The following is a 17741-nucleotide window of genomic DNA, read 5'->3' as shown; positions in this document are numbered from 1 at the left end:
AACCTTTGCACTCTTACATGAATTACTTCTCTTCCTCACTGCTAGTTTATCTTTGTGTCAATTCTTTCCACCACCTCTAGAGTTGTCTTCTAATTTAATCATGATTTTTCTCTTTGAGACCCCATAGACTTCAGTATGCCAGGCTTCCCTGTCCTTCACCATCTCCCAGAGCTTGCTCAGACTCATATCCGTCGAGTAGGTGATGCTGTCCAACCATTTCATCTTCTGTCATCCCCTTCTCTTCCTGTCTTCTATCTTTCCCAGCATCAGTGTCTTTTCCAGTGAGTTGGCTCTTTGCATAAGATGGCCAAAGTATTGGTTTTCAGCCTCAGCATCAGTCCTTCCAATGAATATTCAGGATTGATTGATTTCCTTTAGGATTGATTAGGTTGATCTCCTTGCTGTCCAGTGGACTCTCAAGAGTCCTCTCCAACACCATAGTTTGAAAGCATCAATTCTTTGATGCTCAGCCTTCTTTATGGTCCAGCTCTCACATCCATACGTGACTACTGGAAAAACCATAAACTATACTGTATGTGACTTATGGGCAAAATGATGTCTCTGCTTTTTAATACACTGTCTAGATTTGTCATTATTGTCCACTATATTAAAGATGGGCAAATATAAAATCAGAAAAAGACATCTCATTGATACACCAAGAGGATTAGTTTAAGATAAAGGGATTTACTAGTAAATACAGACTTACTTATCATCTATTCTGTACTTGGTACTGTGGTTGATAGTACAGGGCATATGAAAATGCACCAACTCATAGCTTTGACTATTCGGACCTTTGTCAGCAAAGTAATGGCTCTGCTTTTCAGATTTAAATCCTCCAGTGGCTCCCTGGTGTCCATAAAAAGGTTGGAGCTCATTTGCATGACATTTGAAGTCCTTTATGGCTTGGCTACATCAAGGGTGTTTCTAATCTGGTTCTGCTTTTGTCTCCTCACTCCCTTAATATAGCCAAATAGAATTTATTTACATTTCCGAAACATTCTTTCCTTCTTTTGGGCTTTGGCATGGCTGTTTATTCTGTCCAGAATGCCCTTCTATGTTTCCTCCTTATCATGGTCTGGTACTACTTTTAAGATCAGTTTTGTATGTCACTTCTGGGCTTCCCTGATGGCTCAGAGGTTAAAGCGTCTGACTCCAATGCAGGAGACCCGGCTTCGATCCCTGGGTCGGGAAGATCCCCTGGAGAAGGAAATGGCAACCCACTCCAGTATTCTTGCCTGGAGAATCTCATGGACAGAGGAGCCTGGTAGGCTACAGTCCACGGGGTTGCAAAGAGTCGGACACTACTGAGCGACTTCACTTTCACTTTCACTTCTAGGAAAGCTATCCTGTTTGCCCTAGAAAATGATTACTTGTACTGTGTTTCCATAACATGCACCTGCTCTATTGTTAAGTCACTTCAGTTGTGTCCAACTCTGTGCAACCCCATAGACGGCAGCCCACCGGGCTCCCCCGTCCCTGGGATTCTCCAGGCAAGAACACTGGAGTGGGTTGCCATTTCCTTCTCCAATGCATGAAAGTGAAAAGTGAAAGTGATGTTGCTCAGTCATGTCCAACTCTTAGCGACCCCATGGACTGCAGCCCACGAGGCTCCTCCGTCCATGGGATTTTCCAGGCAAGAGTACTGGAGTGGGGTGCCATTGAGTGTTCATTATTTCATAGTGATTAGATCAGTCCCTCCCACTGTACTCTAGATCCTTGAGGGCAGGGAATGACTGCTTTTATTTTTAAATTTCTGAATTCATAGTCTGTAGCCTGCTGTTTTTACTGTTGGTTCCCTCAGATCTCTTTAGAGACTGAGAGGTGTATAGGCACATTTTCTTTCCATCTCCCAAATTGAGAGCTGTTTAAGCCTAATCCTAAAGGTAAAAAACATTGAATGTGAATCTTTACTCTTCTACCTACATTGTCAGTCATTTATAGTTTTGTTCTTAGATCTTGAACACACTAGATCAGACCCTGGAGTGTCAGGTAATGGCCAGGCTCCACTGCTCTAGCATCCTGCTTTGTGGAGACCTCCTTGCTTCCATGACAGGGTGAATGTAGGATTTCTGTCCCTTTAGAGATGTTTTGTCATTCATACGAAGAAGTAATCGTGCATCCTAGCTCCCAAATGCTTTAAAGTATAATTTTTGAGCCTCTTTTTCAGTAGAGATATAGTATACTTGTATTAATAAGAAATCTAATACTTTAAAATCTCCCTTGGTTGAACATCCCTTTAGGTAAGAACTCAGGGCCCTATTCTCACAGCAAGTGGCAAAAATCCTGTCATGGAGCTCAATGAAAAAAGAAGAGGTCTCAAGTATGAACTCATCTCGGAGACTGGTGGAAGCCATGACAAACGCTTTGTGATGGAGGTATGTACCCAGATACAAGCCAGCCTTATGTTTCCCCTCAAAGACATAGGTTGTTCTGAGCTTACTTTTAAAAAAAGACTTAGACTCAGTCAGTTCTTATGGCAGTATTTGACTTTTGGTGTTTTTGTTTTCTGTGTTATGATACATTTAAATTAAAACTACACAGAGGAGTTGCATAGGATAACTGCAGAGTGTTGTTCTTGATTTTAGGTAGAAGTGGATGGACAAAAATTCAGAGGTGCAGGTCCAAATAAGAAAGTGGCAAAGGCAAGTGCAGCTTTAGCTGCCCTGGAGAAACTGTTTTCTGGACCCAATGCAGCAAATAATAAGAAAAAGAAGATTATCCCTCAGGTATGAGTTAAGCATTAAACCTTAGAAAGATACCACCAGAGTGAAATCTCCTTTCATATCTTTGTGCCACTTGAGATTTTTCTGAAGTTATTTATTTTTCTTGCTTGGACTTGGCAACTTTTTCTGTTGGGTTGATCATGCATAATAGAAATATGATTACTGGTCCTCTGTTTTGTGGTCTTTCAGGCAAATCCTATGTTCAAAAGAGACGGATGGCTTTAAATATTCGGGGCTTCAAGTCCTCTTGAAGCACTGTTGAAGGGCTGGGACTCTAATGAGATCCTGCGTCTGTTTAGGGAAGCTGCCGAGAGTGTTGAGCTTATTCTCATCCCATCCTGCAGTTGTTCTTCTATTTCCTTTCCAGTTTTGTCCTTTTACATTGTTTAGTTTGGGGTTTCTTTGAGGGTAGCACAGTAGAAATTGACCCTGTGTTGCTTTTGTTCGTTACTGACACTGGAAATGTCAGAGCTGCAGAAGGCCCAGGATTGTAGCAAGGATCGCAGTAAGAAAAGATGGCTTCCTAATTGCACGCTTTTGAATAACAGATTCTCCCATGCATTCATTTACATATTCAAAAGTATTTTCTAGACATACACCATGTGCATGATTGTGAGGTGAAAAGAGATATGTAACTAACTATAAGACACATTCTCTGTCTGGTGGAGAACACTGGTATAATAATATCTGAATATATTACGTCATAGGGAAAAGTCAAGTAAAAATGTTTAGACCAATAGAAGGAAGCATAGATTAAGATTCTGTGTTAAATATGCATATGCAAAGTCCATTGTTAACAGAGTAGAATAATCACAATAGAACACTTTGGACGCATTGACACTGCTTGTAGTATCACAGCTGACTGTAAAGGTTCCCTTTGAAACCTGATTCTTCTCATTTCAAAGACTGTGGGCATGCTCCTATTGTATATGATATCCATCTTAGAAATATGTTTTGTGTTCATTTACATTTTTTGTATTTACTATAATAAACACTGCTTATATTCTTGAATTCATAATATAAACAAAGAAAACTTACTGAGGTGAAATATAAATAAAGCATTTAAGTTGTATTGGTACATGTGTAGAGAAAGGATAAATGGATTTTCTTTTTCTAAAATCTTTTATAAGATGTTCTAAATTAGTAGAAAGATAATTGTGACCTTGTTTGTATTGGTGTGTTTTTCTTGTGCATACATCTTGTATATGGTCAGTTAATTTTAGTGTTTATAAAGCCTGTGTGCAGATAACTTATTACGTAGTTAGGTTTGGTTCTAGGAGACAGGAGTTTGATTTGTGTGGAGTCACTGTGCTGCCGCCAGATTGCTAATTCCTGACTGCATTTGACTAAGCTGTGTTTAAAAAAAAGTCTGCATGAAGTTCACTCATTTTTAGAAATTTTCCATACTAGAAGATATAAAACTCATGTGTTCAATGTGCTTGACAGCCAAGAAGCAGTCTATTTTGGATTTGTGGGTTGGATTTTTTTCTCAGCCAGAAGGGAAGATGGCTGTTTCTCTGTTCATGATACATTTGACCTTGAAGCTGTCTTCTGCTCAGTCATACTAGCGATAGAGGCTATCCTAGGAGGAAAAAAGCTGGGGATTTTTCAATGAGAGATAAACGTGTATATGCACTGACTGTTGAAACTGTGTGTAGTGCTGCTGACTTGCTCTGCAACGCTTTTGAGACTCTGAACCTCCTTCCCTGAAGCTTGGTTATAGCAGGGAATGTTACTAGTTTCTTAAGTTTCCTGAGCTTGAGTTTTTGTTGCATTATTATAAAAAGTAAACATAATATTTAATTTAAATCTAGATGTTTTCTTATTTCTTAAAATTTCAGTTTCCTAAAGGAATGGTTTTGCATTCCTGTATACTGTTACTCCTTGCCTACTTTTCAGTTTTATATCTGTTTTCTCAGTTTCTCTTTCTACTCTGCAGTAAGGAAAACAAAGTAGATGTCATAATCCCTATTTTACAATTAGCAGGGAGACTGCCATAGAGATTCTGCGACTTTACCAGAGTCCTGTGGCATTTTAGAGCACACACACACCCCCCACACACACACCCCACACACCCCCCTCCCCATAATCCTATGCTGCAGCCCCCACCCCTGCTGCCAGAGGAATCTGCTTCCTGAGGTCTCAGCTACTTGGAGCAGGGGCTGGCATCCACATCTTTGGTCTTCCTGTCTTAATCTTCCCCACCTCTTTCTTTTTAAACCTGACTCAGGTTCATAGCTAATTGTAGGAGGTTTGCTGTGTTTTTTTGTTTGTTGGAAGAGAATTCAGTGGATTTTGAACCTAGATATCAGGTGTCTGTAATTACTTTTAATTAGGCCTAAAATGTCTTTGGATGTAATCTGACTGCTGAAGTGTATGTGTAGAAAATGAACTGTTTCTGGATAAACTTCAAGTGAAAAGAACACTATCTGCATACTTCTGTGTGTGTGTTAGTCGCTCAGTCGTGTCCAACTCTGCAACCCCATGGACTACAGCCCTCCATGACCCCTCTGTCCATGGGATTCTCCAGGCAAGAATACTGGAGTGGATCTCCGTTTCCTTCTCCAGGGGAGCTTCCTGAGCCAGGGATCGAACCTCTGTTTCCTGCAGGCAGATTCTTTACTGTTTGAGTCACCAGGGAAGCCCAGTATGCCAGCATATTTTCTGGACCAACTCTGTAATACATCATTTTCATTTTACAGATGATAAGCTGAAGTCATCACAGGCACAGATGAATTGCGTCATGTACAGGCTCAAGTTTCGCATAGAGGTTATATACATTACAGGGTTGATGAGATGATCTTATTTCTCTCAGTAATGAAATGTGTTATTTTTAACAGGCAAAGGGTGTTGTGAATACAGCTGTGTCTGCAGCAGTCCAAGCTGTTCGGGGCAGAGGAAGAGGAACTCTAACAAGGGGGGCTTTTGTTGGGGCCACAGCTGCTCCCGGCTACATAGCTCCAGGTATAGTACAACCTGAGAGATGTCTGCCTCCTTTTCTGGGCCACAGTTTCCAAGAATAGCGTCTCCTTTATTTTCCAGGGTTACACAGGGTTTCTGGAAACATAATACAGGTATAGGATGCTTGTGCACTGAAATTTGAAAGAAGAATCTATCGAATGTTATTAGGTTTTCTCCTGGAATCTGCTGAATGACTAGAGGCCTTTTGGAGGGAGGTGACAGACGAAGAATATTGCACTTGGTGGAGGGGACATATTTTGACAATGTGAAAGCTCAGAGATATTCCACACACTGGGGAGTTTGGATACTGAGCCGGGTGTATTCATTAGGGACACAGATGACAGGTTGGGTATCACAGGTGAGAAAAACCTTTGGATTGGTAAGAGGCTGCTCAATTGAGGTGAAGCCTGACCGTGTTAGCATTTCTTTAACTCAGTGTCTGGTGAATCATCAAGGGCTGGAGAATTACGTAAAAAGGAAAGGGGGAGCTTTCTTATTCAGTGTTGAGTAAACAGTAGATACTTGCATATCAATGATTTCAGTTACTTGATTTTAGTCTTCACAGTGTTTCCTCAAGTAGAAATTACTTCTGTTTTTTTCCAGATGAGGAAAAACTAAAGTTTAGGGAGGTAAGGCAGTGAGCTCAGTGTGAGACATCTTGTAAACAGCAGAGCAGAGATCTGAATGTAATAAGAGTTTCTAGTTCCAAAGTTTGTATTCTTTCCATTTCACAGCATGGCTTGAGGAAGATGGGGAAAGAAGCCTTCTTTCTGTCTTTTGTTTCAATCTTTATATTATTTTAGCAGTAGTGGTACAGCTGTCTCGTTGAAGTTAAATTCTTGTAATCGTGCAAACATGGAACTTTGAACTTGACAAGTAAACCTCTTGCAGTTGTTGATTAGATAAATTGTCGTAAAGATTGGGTCTTGTCATTATTTTTTGCATAACTGTGTGACACTCATAAGAGGTTCACTTGGATTCTGGGTTATTTCCGGCCCCCCTCACACACACACCTCCTGCCACCCCAAGAAAGAATTAGAATAGGCTTTTTGGGAAGTTTTGTGGATAATGTGGCTTTGGAGTTAAGCTTCTAGAACTTGATCCCACTAGGGGCATAGCTCAAAAATGTGTCATATAAAGAATGTACTCTCTCATTCAAATATTGTGTGCCTGCTCACAGAGCAGGCATGGCATTTTGTTCTCCTGAAGTGTTTGGCATAAAGGTGAGATATACTAATGGAATGCTCATGACTGACTGAGCTGCTGTGATAAAGGAGAAAGGCACAGTGTCGTGAGGGAACGTGACAGGGAAACCTGGTCTAGTCTGTTGGGGACTCGAAGGTTTTCCTGAAGACGTGACACGTGAACTGAGCTTTGAAGAATGAGTAGGAGTTAGAGCAGATTCAAGTCCAAGAGCGCTGCCTGCAGAGGGAGCAGCACGTCAGCGCCCTGTGGTGCTGGTGGGAGGGAACTTAGCTTATTTGAAGAATGAGGATGAGACCAGTCTGTAGTGTGGAGAGCCCAGGGAGGGGCTAGGGTGGATTTGAGCTGAAGCTGGATGTTCAGTCCCCGTCCTGGAGGTCTTTCTTGGTTTGGGTTTTGGTCTTAGAACCTAAGTGCAGTGGGAAGTCATGAAGGGTTCTAAGAGAAGTGACGAGATCAGACTTTGTTTGTGAAAATCACTCTCTGTTGTATGAAGAATGACTCGTAGGGGCAGAAGTTGGCATGCCAAGTCACAGTAGAAAGCTTTTGGAAACTCAGAGCCCAGGTGGGAGGCAGTGGAGGCACATCCTGTGGGTGTAGGGAAGTAGATGGGTGGCAGGAAGTGAGCAGATGGAACAACTTGAGAAGCAATTGATTGGTTTATTGTGGAGAATGAAACAGAGTGAGATTTCAAGTGTCCCTCCAGGATCTTCAGCTGGAGGAGGTAGGTTGGAGGTGGTGCCATTGAGAGACAGAAGCTGAAAGACCAGTGGCAGTGGGACCAGGGGAGGAAGGAGGGTGGTTACAGTTTGATACAGTTTGTGTGTCCAAAATTAAGACCTTTTTCTGTACATCTCACTATTTTATGGAAATTTAAAAAAAATTTTTTTTTTTGCCTTGTTTAATGTCTTGTTAAAGGAAGCAGCTTTCATTGAACAGTAGTAGGCAGCTTGAGGCGAACTGTCCTGCCTTTGGTGGTGTGCTTGTCCAGGTGTGCGCAGCTACTGGGGCATGGGATGTTCCCCTCACTCAGGTGGCCAGCCACCATCTGCTAGTGGCAGTGATTGTGAGGGAATCCTAGTAGCTTCTCTCTTACATCATTGCCCTGACCTCTGTGAAAGGCCTGTCTCCTGAAGGCTTTCAAAAGGAAGTTCTTTTATAGCCTAGAGGACATTCAGATGAGGTCAGATTAGATTATGAATAGGTTATATGCCTTTTGCAGAGCGTATTCCTTGCAGCAGGGACTATAGTATTTTTACATATGTTTTTAAATCCATTCCTCTGCTGTCAGTTTCTGCAGAAGACTGAGGCTCTGAGAGGGTAAATATTAAATAGTGCGTGCTATTCAAAGTCACCTTACTTAGTGGGACGGGAAGTCAGGATTAGAAGCCAGTGGCCTGTATTGGGGTACAACTACTGGCCAGCTCAGCAGTTCTAGTTTCTCTCTTTAAGGAGGTTTTAGTAAAGCCTTTGAAACTATAACCTATGCCAACAAACTGCCTTTTCCTGGAATAAATTTGATATATAGCATTCTTTTTTAAGCATTAACTTTTTTGGCTTCTGATACTTTTCTTACTGTTCATTTCCTACTGCTTATTTCAGCTGTCTTTTGTCCTCTTGAAGTATATGATGTAGTGAGCACTAAAGATTCAGTTGTACAGCCCCTAGGTTTATGACTTAAGTGTAGACTAAAAAGTGAAAAATTTTATCTCTTATAAAAATGTTTCAACTAGTCCCCAAAAGCAGTTTACTTTTTTTTTTTTCAACATGTGTTTGAATATTTTGTCTCAAGAGATTTGGAACTGAGCATTCAAAGATGACTTAAGATTTAGCGTCTGCCCCAGGGAATGCTTGGGGTCACTTGGGATGGGAACAGACACTTAAGAAAGCACCATGAAATACAAAACAAGCGATGATATGGGGTGGGCCAAGTGAACCGCAAGCCTAGGGGACTTCACAGAGGAGCTGATTCCTAAAGAATGAGTTGCAGTTGGTTAGCTAAAGAAGATGGAAAAAAAAATTATTTTAGCAGCAGAAATGATTCTAGGAAAAGGAGCTGTAAGGTAAAAAGGCTGGATTTGTTTTGGGTACAACGTGAAGGGCCTGTGTAGATTTTGTGCCCTTACTCTGTTTTTCCTAGAGATTTACCCAAGTGTTTTAATATTTATATGTTTTAAAGTCATTTTACTGAAAGGTTAAAGATTGTTTCTGTTAACATACTATTTCTAATCCCTATAAAACTATATAAAGTAGCTTGGAGGGTTTCCCATTCTATAGATGAAAGTGGCAACTCAAAAGTTAGATATCTAAGGACATATAAGAAACTAGTGGTAGAACTAATTGGTTCAAAAAGTGTTCTTTGTACTAGTTTCATATTGACAGTATGAGCCTTTTTCATAGGCACCAGATGCTAATGGCAATTTTAGCAACATTTATTGAGAGACCCTGTGCTGGGGCCCAGAATTGGGATATGAGCAAGGCATGGAGCTTGGCCTCAAGCCTGCAGCCTGATGTGTGTGCCTCTTTACTGGCATTTGAGGCTTTAGTCTGCTCTGTTACTGCTTTCAGAAAAAAGACTTGGAAATTTCTATTATCCAACTTTGAGAAATTGGTAATTTGAGTGGTTCTGAGTATAGTTTTGTTGAACAAATTATGTTTAGTGAGTGGTTACTACATGCCATTCTGCTAGGTTCCGGTGATACAAAGATGTATAAGACTTGAGTCTCTGCCATTCTAGTGGGGAATGCAGGTAGAATTGATAATTACAATGTAATGTGGTAAGTGTAGTGAGAAGTAAGTGTAGTCAGTATCTGGTAGGCCATAATAAAAAGCTTCCAGTCTGCTTAGGCATGGAGGGGACTGGTGGACTAGGGCCATCCTGGGAAGGGTTCTTGTTCAGCCACACCTGGAAGAAGTCCTCAGGCAGGGCCCAAGGTGCCGGGCCCGATGCTCCTTGTGAATCGGGCCAGTGCTGACTGCCCTTTGTCCTGACTGACCTGCTTTCTCCTTCTTTGCACCAGGCTATGGAACACCCTATGGCTACAGCACAGCTGCCCCTGCCTATGGTATGTACACTGTCTTACTGATTTCTCCTCTTAGCCTCTGCACAGCAATCCAAAGCACAGTTTGTATCTAGGGTTTCTTTAAATGACTTGGAGGATCTCAGACCTGCTCATTCTAGTGACCCAACTTAAATTCCCTTTGAAAATGCCACAACCTTGTGGTTCTTGGTTTGGTTGGAGTTGCTCTTCTCTCTGCTTTGCCTGATTGAAGGACTGCTTGTTCTAATTGCCTGTTTCTGACCATATTGAAATTAAATATTCTAAGTAGTTCTTCTTACAGCCAACTTACACTCCATTCAAAGGCTACTGAAGGGCCATACCCAGTTCTAGCTTGGCTGCCTGCCAGTTACAGAGCCACGTTTAAGTTTCTGGTTAGAAACTGTATGAACTGCAGGTGATTTGAGTTAGGGATAGGACGTACTCACTTCACATTGGCACTGTTATGCTTTGTTGTGAATTTTGCTGTGGAGGTGAAGGGAACAGGTCCCAGAGAGTGATGCAGGGTTATCCACAGCAGTGTTACCGAAGTTCTTACTGCAGAAAGTCTGTGTAGTACATGTGAGAAAATCAGGAATATCTCTTCTCCCTTCAAAAATAAAAATAAAGGCAAATGCAGAAATGAACCTCAGTGGCCCTTTGGATAACTTTTGAATGAGGTTTATGTGGCAATGGAGGCAGTAGGTTTGGAGTCAGTGATATGCTCTCTTAGACATTTTTCCTATCTTGGGTGCTACATGGTATAAAATCAGCCATCTGCAGAATGTTTGTCACTTAGAGCAAAAAGAGCACCAGTGTGTGTGTGTGCTTACATGAGTGTGTGAGAGCATGTGTGTACACACGAGTGCGTGTGCCCCAGTGCGACCCTAGGCTGGGCGTGCGTGCACACGGAAGAGAAGGACCTTGCCTGTATTGCTACTTGTGGTGGTAGTCCTTCACACGAGCCTCAGGCCTTTCCTTGTGCTTTTTCTCTTCATGCATCAGCTTTCCCATTTTTGTTTGGATGGAAATTATGGGTCTTTAAGACACTGCTAAATTGAAGCTTCATTTGATTTTGTAACTGTAGAAATAAGTAGAAAGTGAACAATTTGAGCACTTCTCCCATTAAGATAGATCATTTACAACCTGGAAGATGTGGGGAAGCTGGAAGACTGACATTTGGGGTAGGTTTTCTCTAAGGTTGAGAACAGAGTCTGGAGTTTCAGCCTCACCTGCCTGTCTCCATTGGCATACTCAGCTATGGCCAGGGGCTCCCCGTATTCTGCTTATTCTTAGATATGGGGAGGGGGTTAGGAACTGGGGGCTCATTCAGGAATATGCTGTCTTTTAGAATTTATTTTAAATTCAAACTCTCTAGCTTCTTTTGATTTGGCCATTTGCTTTTACCATTCAGCCAACTTCTGCATCTCTTGACCACCTCTCCTTCCTGTGAATTAGGTCTGGTCAGTTTATCCAAATACATTTTGACTCACTGGACTCATTGTGATATGTCTTGTGTGAAAGCCAAAGCATCTGCCTTCTAGGGCAGGTCCTTAAGTTGGTGCCTTTCTTTTAGACATAGTAAGACCCATGTTCTTTAGGTTTGCAAGAGCTTTTTTTCTTTAAAACACTTACATATCTAGGCTCTAAGGTACATTCATGTTTTTCCTCAATCTTTTTAATTTCTCTCTCGTTCTTCCCTTTCCTCTAACATTAAACTTCCACCCTGCGGACTCCGAGCCCGCTCTTCAGAAGGCTTCTCTCTTCCATGTGTCATATAACTGACTTCCAAAGCTGGTGAAATTTAATGCCCCCATTTTTCACATAAAAGATACGGTTTTTAAGTGTTACTGTGATGCCAGCCTACTAAAACGATGCTTGATTTTGGCTGTAAGGTAAACATGTCTCTGGCCTTCGTAAAGCTGTTGCATGTGGGGTAGTTTCCCTCTGATCATCTGGTGCTCTCAGATACCTGCTGTTGCTGCTTTGTGATTTCTCCATAGGTTAAACATTAGAACAGAAACAAGGAGCAGATTTCAAATCATGCTTGAGTATGCAGAAGTTTGTGAGGCCACAAGAACTCATTAATTACAAAATTAAGAAAGTAATTAATCTTTCCAGATTTGCCATGCCAATATTGGCAGTAGCCATTAAGATAAATACCTGGTGACAACTCCAGTTGGAACTGTCTTTCTGGGGAGCTGAGGCCTGCACAGATAGCTGTGTTTGAATCTTGACAATCCCTGTTTCTCCTGTAATATGTGATGTGCCAAATTGAGAGTCACTTTAGAATATTAATCAATGGCATTGCTTTTGAGCTTTATAATTGATGGCAGCTCACTCAAATAAAATCCCTTTTTAGATATCATTCTTCCTGTGATGTAGCCATCTTAATTTTGAGTGGAAAATATTATCACACTATTAAGAGTAATTTCAAAGTTAGTGGGCCTCTTTCATAATGGTACATGTTGACTGACTAATCTGGAAAAGGTTAATGATAATCTCTGTAAGATTCTTTTTTTTAACCTGAAATTTTTATTGGATTATTAAACTTATTTGGAGTCCTCTCCGTTTCTTTTCTCTGTAGGTTTACCCAAGAGAATGGTTCTGTTACCCGTTATGAAATTCCCAACATATCCTGTTCCCCACTACTCATTCTTTTAGCAAATGACAGAAGCTAATTCCTATTCCAACAACAACCCAGTACATACAGAATGTTAGCGAAAAAGCCTTTTTATCCTGCTTTCTTTGAACACATACTTGATCAAAATTATTTGTAAAGAACATCTTTTCCTACTTTTTGATTTTAACAAATGCAACTTTAGTTCTCTAAAACTTGAAAACAAACAAAAAAGAAACCAGTTCTGTGAAACGGTACCTCATTTCCGGAAAATAACTTATACCAGCCCTTCTGTTCTAGGGAAATAAGTCTAGCAGTTCAAAGTTTAAGTTTTAAGAGGAATATCAGATTATGTAAAATTAAATTTGTGAAGGATGTATAGAGTCTCAAACACTGATCACAAATAAACTGCTTTGTTGTAACACAGAGTACTGCCTGGTTCCTGACGCAGTCACTGACGCTTAGCTGATTGATCTGTATTTGCCCCAGGGCACTTTAATTCGGGCTGTAGTTATTTTTTTTTAATACAATAGAGACTTTTCATTTAAACTTTAACTTTGTAAATACTGAAGTGTGTAATTAAAGCCAATAAAATATGGGTTTGAATATTGTTTTAGCTTATTATTTTTGATATGTTTTGGTATCAAATTATAAAGAATTGAAAACTAATAATAACTTAGCCCTAGAAACCCATTCATTTGTAAGTAAACTGATAAAACAAAGCAAAGACGATTGTTAGTTTGAGCCCGTCTATTTACTTTGTAAGCCCTTTGTACTCCTGCTGTACAAGGGCATCCCCCTGATAAAGGTTTATTCTGTTATCCGGCAATGGCTTATTAAAATGATGGCACTACCCAGAGATGGGGAAGGAGGAATGTGATTATTTTAGTTTCCGAATTTCCAAGTTTTAAAAAATAATAAATTAATCCATCAGTGACCCTCTCGTTCTTGTGGCCTTCTTCACTCTGTAAGATACTGTGTTCACTCCCTGGCTTTTTTCATGTAGATAGAAGATTAGCGATTTTTCTGGAATTCATTGAAGGGTCTCTTATCCTCTTCAATTAATCAGAATCTAAAGCAGCAACAGGGTCCCCATAAAAACTTGCTCTTCGATTGTCCCAGTTCTTGTTGAGTGCTGCTGTGAAAAGTGACAGGTTTCAGCCATGGGTCAGCATTTATTTTTTAAGACACCTGATTAAGCTGGTGAAAAATGATCAGTTGGTAACATTGTGCTGTTCTGTAAAGGGTGCAGACCTAAGTCTTCCACTTGCATTCTCACCTCCTTTGGAAGCCTATGATGTTACTAGAAGGTAATGGTTTCATTAAGGTACTCACCCCCATGAAGGCAACATTGTGGTCCTGTGTTGATATCTTGAAGGGTTACAAGTTGCTGTGTCTTAAAATTGTCCATTTTTAGTTTGAATTAGCTTTCCTCTTCTTTCTTCATTTCTGTCTTTTGGAGCTGAATAGTGCTCATCGCTGAGAGTGGGCTTCAAAATATGGCAAATTTATGTACCCAGTTTCTCTGGGACCACTAAACAAGCATGAAAGAGGCAGTTGAAAATAAATGTTAGTGTTACTTAATCACATATGTGATTTTTACACCACAGCTTGTCTGTTCCTTCAGCTCCTTGACCTTTTGTCTGTATCAGTGGTGGGTGATACTTTAATAAAACCTCATCACTTGCCGAAGTAGCTGTGAACTTACATTCTCATCCTGTGCATTAGTGGCTAGACCTACACAAGAGGGCCCATCTCAGCTGGGAGTTCTCATGTTTCATTGATTTGTTTTGCTGACCTATGGATGAAACAGAGCCATCACTGAGAAGAAAAAGCATGGCTGGTAGTGTCCAGTTTTTCTTAATTAAGTATTTACAACAGCCCTCTTTGTTTATGGAATACTATTAATTGGCAGCTGCAGCTGTATTGTTATTTGAAATTGATTGTCAAATTTGCATTCCAAGTTGGAATCTCTCTGGAGATTTCTCTTTAGAAAATTCTTTCAAAGTAGCTGACTTGTAACGCAACTCAACCCCTCCGTAACGGTGCAAAGGGAGCTGTGCTCTTTTCCACCATGATGGCAGTCATTTCAAATGGTTTCTACCAAGTCTTTTTTTTTTTTTTTTTTTTAATTTGTTGTTTGTTGGAAGTTACTAACCATGTTTTGTAAACCTGCCCAGTTGCTGCAAACTTTGACATTTCTCTGCTTTACTTAAAATAATCGAGCTGTCAGTCCTTCGTTAGAAGTGGTAACCATGCAAGTTCAACTGTTTAAATTTTGTAATGGATTAAGTGTCCTCCCCCCACCCCCACCCCCCTTTGCCCTTCCCACCCCTTCATTTTGTAATGAAAATTCCACTTACAGCTGAAAGAGCAGAGAAATATAAATGAAGCTTTTGGCTTCACCAAATTCTGTGACATTAACACCAAGTTTTGCTTCTCTGCTCTTTTCTCCACTGTAGGTGGTTTTTTCATTGACAGCCCCTATTGCCAGCCTCTGAGCGTCGCACCATTTATTATTCACTTGGGCCCTCAAGATTTCTTCTCTGACTTCTAGAACCATCAGGTTGTCTGGCTTGAAATGGCAATTTCTATGTCTTGATCTTAAGAGCAATGTGACCCCCTGAGGCTTTCCAGCTTTCAGACACAGCACTCTTGACACCTCCTTTTGGAAAGCAGTGACTGAGCATTTTAAAGAAGAGCAATACTTTATTCAAAGCCACGGTGTCTGTTTGAAAACTTTTCCTTTGGAAACCTAGCAATACCTGGATATACTTAACCCCTCCTAGCCTAGTCTTTTGTCAGGGAGTCTACAGACCAATGTAGAACTTAGAATTAGTGTATGAGCTGTGCTATCTTCTGACAATTTTTAAACTTTTTTTAGCACATAAACTGAATAGTTGCATTCCTGACTGTGTCAGTTAGCGCTATTATAATTCCTCAGAGATAGGGGTCCTCCTTGAAGCCATATTTCTTTGCATGGGGGCTGGCACCCAGCCAGGGAGGTGGCCTGCAGCCGTGTTTCTTGAGGCTGCCCGTGTCCCTCATGTCTTGTGCAAGGTAATTGGTCCAATAGATTCCCGACATACCTCACGCTGACTAGATGCAGTACATGGTGCGGGGGCGCGAGGGCTCCTTGAGTCGTTTGTAGGCTCTCAAATTGTTAACCTGGGGAACAAACCACTGATAGATTTTGCTGGTATTAGCCTTTTCTTCTTTTTTAAAATTTGGGTGAAATGTTTGAAAATCATGAATCAGTCAGTCACCGTTATTAATTGAAGAGCTGGGAATACCTCGTTAATGTATTTTTAAAACTGGTGTTGGACCCTCTGTGTATTTCAGGTTAATACTTTTAAGCAGTTTTCAGCACGTTTATCTCACTTTATTCTCGTTCTCCTCGGACCTTCGTAGCCATATCACTTGTATAAAATAGGCTGAGATATAGTGACTGTAAGCTGTGGTCTCAGTGTACAAAGGTAAGCTCTTTTATTTTCTGATTAAAGAGAAAGTTAAAAACCAATGGACACAACATGCATATATGACAATCATATATGATGCATTTGATCTCCTGGGTCTTCTGTCATCACATTACTTTCGAATGTTTTATGATCTAAATGTAAAATAGTTATTTTCAGCATTTTGTTTAATAATACCCTTGTAATTTCTATTCAAGAGACATTTCACTTTTAAGTGTGTGTATGTGTATAGAAATTATGATATAACATATATGCGAATTACACACACTTACCTGTTTAAATAAAAGAATTTGGTGGTGGGATGTGTTCACCTAAGAAGATTTTAACGTCAGGGCACTCTTTCAGCCAAAGTGCTAGAATTTCGTAAGCAGCAAGATTGGTAGCAGTGCCACAGGACCCATTTATGTGTAGCTGCAACAGAAGCTGAGGCTCAAAGTGCCAATTTCTCAGAGAGTTCTCTGAGAAAGGAATATCTCTGATCTGTGTTGTATGCCTAATACAACAGCAGTAAGAAGCCATAAAAAAAAAAAAAAAGCAATAGAAAATGAAAAAACCAAAATATTAAGGTAACTATGGAAAAATATATAATTGACTGAGTTAAACTAAGTATTTCCAGAACCAAGTATGTCAAGACTCAGAGTGGTAAATACCTGGTGTGCAGAGACCAAATAGATGTAAGGAATTCCATCTTTTCCAGGTTAGATAGATGATTTATTTCCCACCTATTCACCATCATGGGGTTCATTTATAAAATATGAAGGTTAGGCCAAATATTTTGAAAAGGATTTGCTTCATTTAGTGTATTCCATAAATGCATTTCATTTGTATTAGATGTTCTGTGCTAAGGTTGTATTTGATATATACATATATATATATATAGATTAAAATGAAGCTTATGTTTTATATTTGTCTCTAAGTAGCAGTTTTCTTTTTACTACTAACTTTGAAGGTTGCTGGGACAACTTTTTTCCCGTACAGAATCTGTATGTATGTTGAATGTGGCTTTGGCATCTATAAAAGGTTGTATGAGGCCCAGGTGACTAGTACCAAGAACATTCCAGTCCTGAACAAGCAACTGAGAGCCCCTTACGTGCTAGGTTCTTCTCTGGATTCTGGTGACACAGGCTCCACCCACTGGGAACCTTTTAGGTTGGGGGGTATCTTTTTGGTTTAGTTGGGCCGACTATAAATCTCTTAGGTTAGGAGACAACACATTAGCAGTGTCAGGAGATAATTAACTTAGTTAATAGTTTATTTGTAAATTATTTAATAATATGGGCCCTTTGATATCATTGAAATGGATGTTATTTGGAAACTGATTCATTTAAAATATTTCCCTGACAGTTTTGAGAGCCTGAAACCTACTCTGGTTTATGTTCATGGACCTCTATTCACATAAATGAGTGAAATGAATAACAAATAGCCCAGTCCTTTTAAAGCAGTTTTTATAGTGTAGCAAAGAATAACAGTGGTTAATTTAAACACTAGTCATTTTTCAGTGACAAAAGAGGGGAATTTTACTCTTACATTCAGTCATTCATTATTATTTCCCTTTCTTGGATTTCATTAATAACTGCAGTGGAAGGTAAATCTTTAGTAGTGAGAGAGAGGAGTGAACCAAGGAGATTTGCTCCCCTTTCCCCCAAAAGTTAGATTTCTAGCAGTCTAGAGTCCTCATCTGAGAACCGCCTGCTCTGCGAACGGCCTCCTGAAGTAACTC

General features: G+C 40.2%; 1 protein-coding gene across 3 annotated transcripts in view; it reads left to right on the top strand.

Annotated features, from left to right (window-relative positions):
• Positions 1 to 16924, top strand: part of LOC120851972 (spermatid perinuclear RNA binding protein) — a 145136-nt gene extending 128212 nt beyond the window's left edge. For 2 of the 3 annotated variants that reach the window (XM_040225084.1, XM_040225085.1), the window contains exons 14-18: positions 2241 to 2375; positions 2586 to 2726; positions 5564 to 5687; positions 9908 to 9952; positions 12513 to 13482. In XM_040225084.1, the coding sequence (XP_040081018.1) occupies positions 2241 to 2375; positions 2586 to 2726; positions 5564 to 5687; positions 9908 to 9952; positions 12513 to 12589 (522 nt within the window). In that variant the 3' untranslated portion in view covers positions 12590 to 13482. Of the gene's footprint in view, positions 1 to 2240; positions 2376 to 2585; positions 2727 to 5563; positions 5688 to 9907; positions 9953 to 12512; positions 13483 to 15887 lie in introns of those variants that run through there. The other variant, XM_040225086.1, reaches the window with a different exon arrangement.
• The last annotated feature ends 817 nt before the right edge of the window (positions 16925 to 17741 follow it).

Source organism: Oryx dammah, unplaced genomic scaffold (assembly GCF_014754425.2).
Source record: "Oryx dammah isolate SB20612 unplaced genomic scaffold, SCBI_Odam_1.1 HiC_scaffold_25, whole genome shotgun sequence".
NCBI lineage: Eukaryota > Metazoa > Chordata > Mammalia > Artiodactyla > Bovidae > Oryx > Oryx dammah.
Note: the sequence above shows the minus strand (reverse complement) of the source record. Positions and strands in the feature narration are given on the sequence as shown.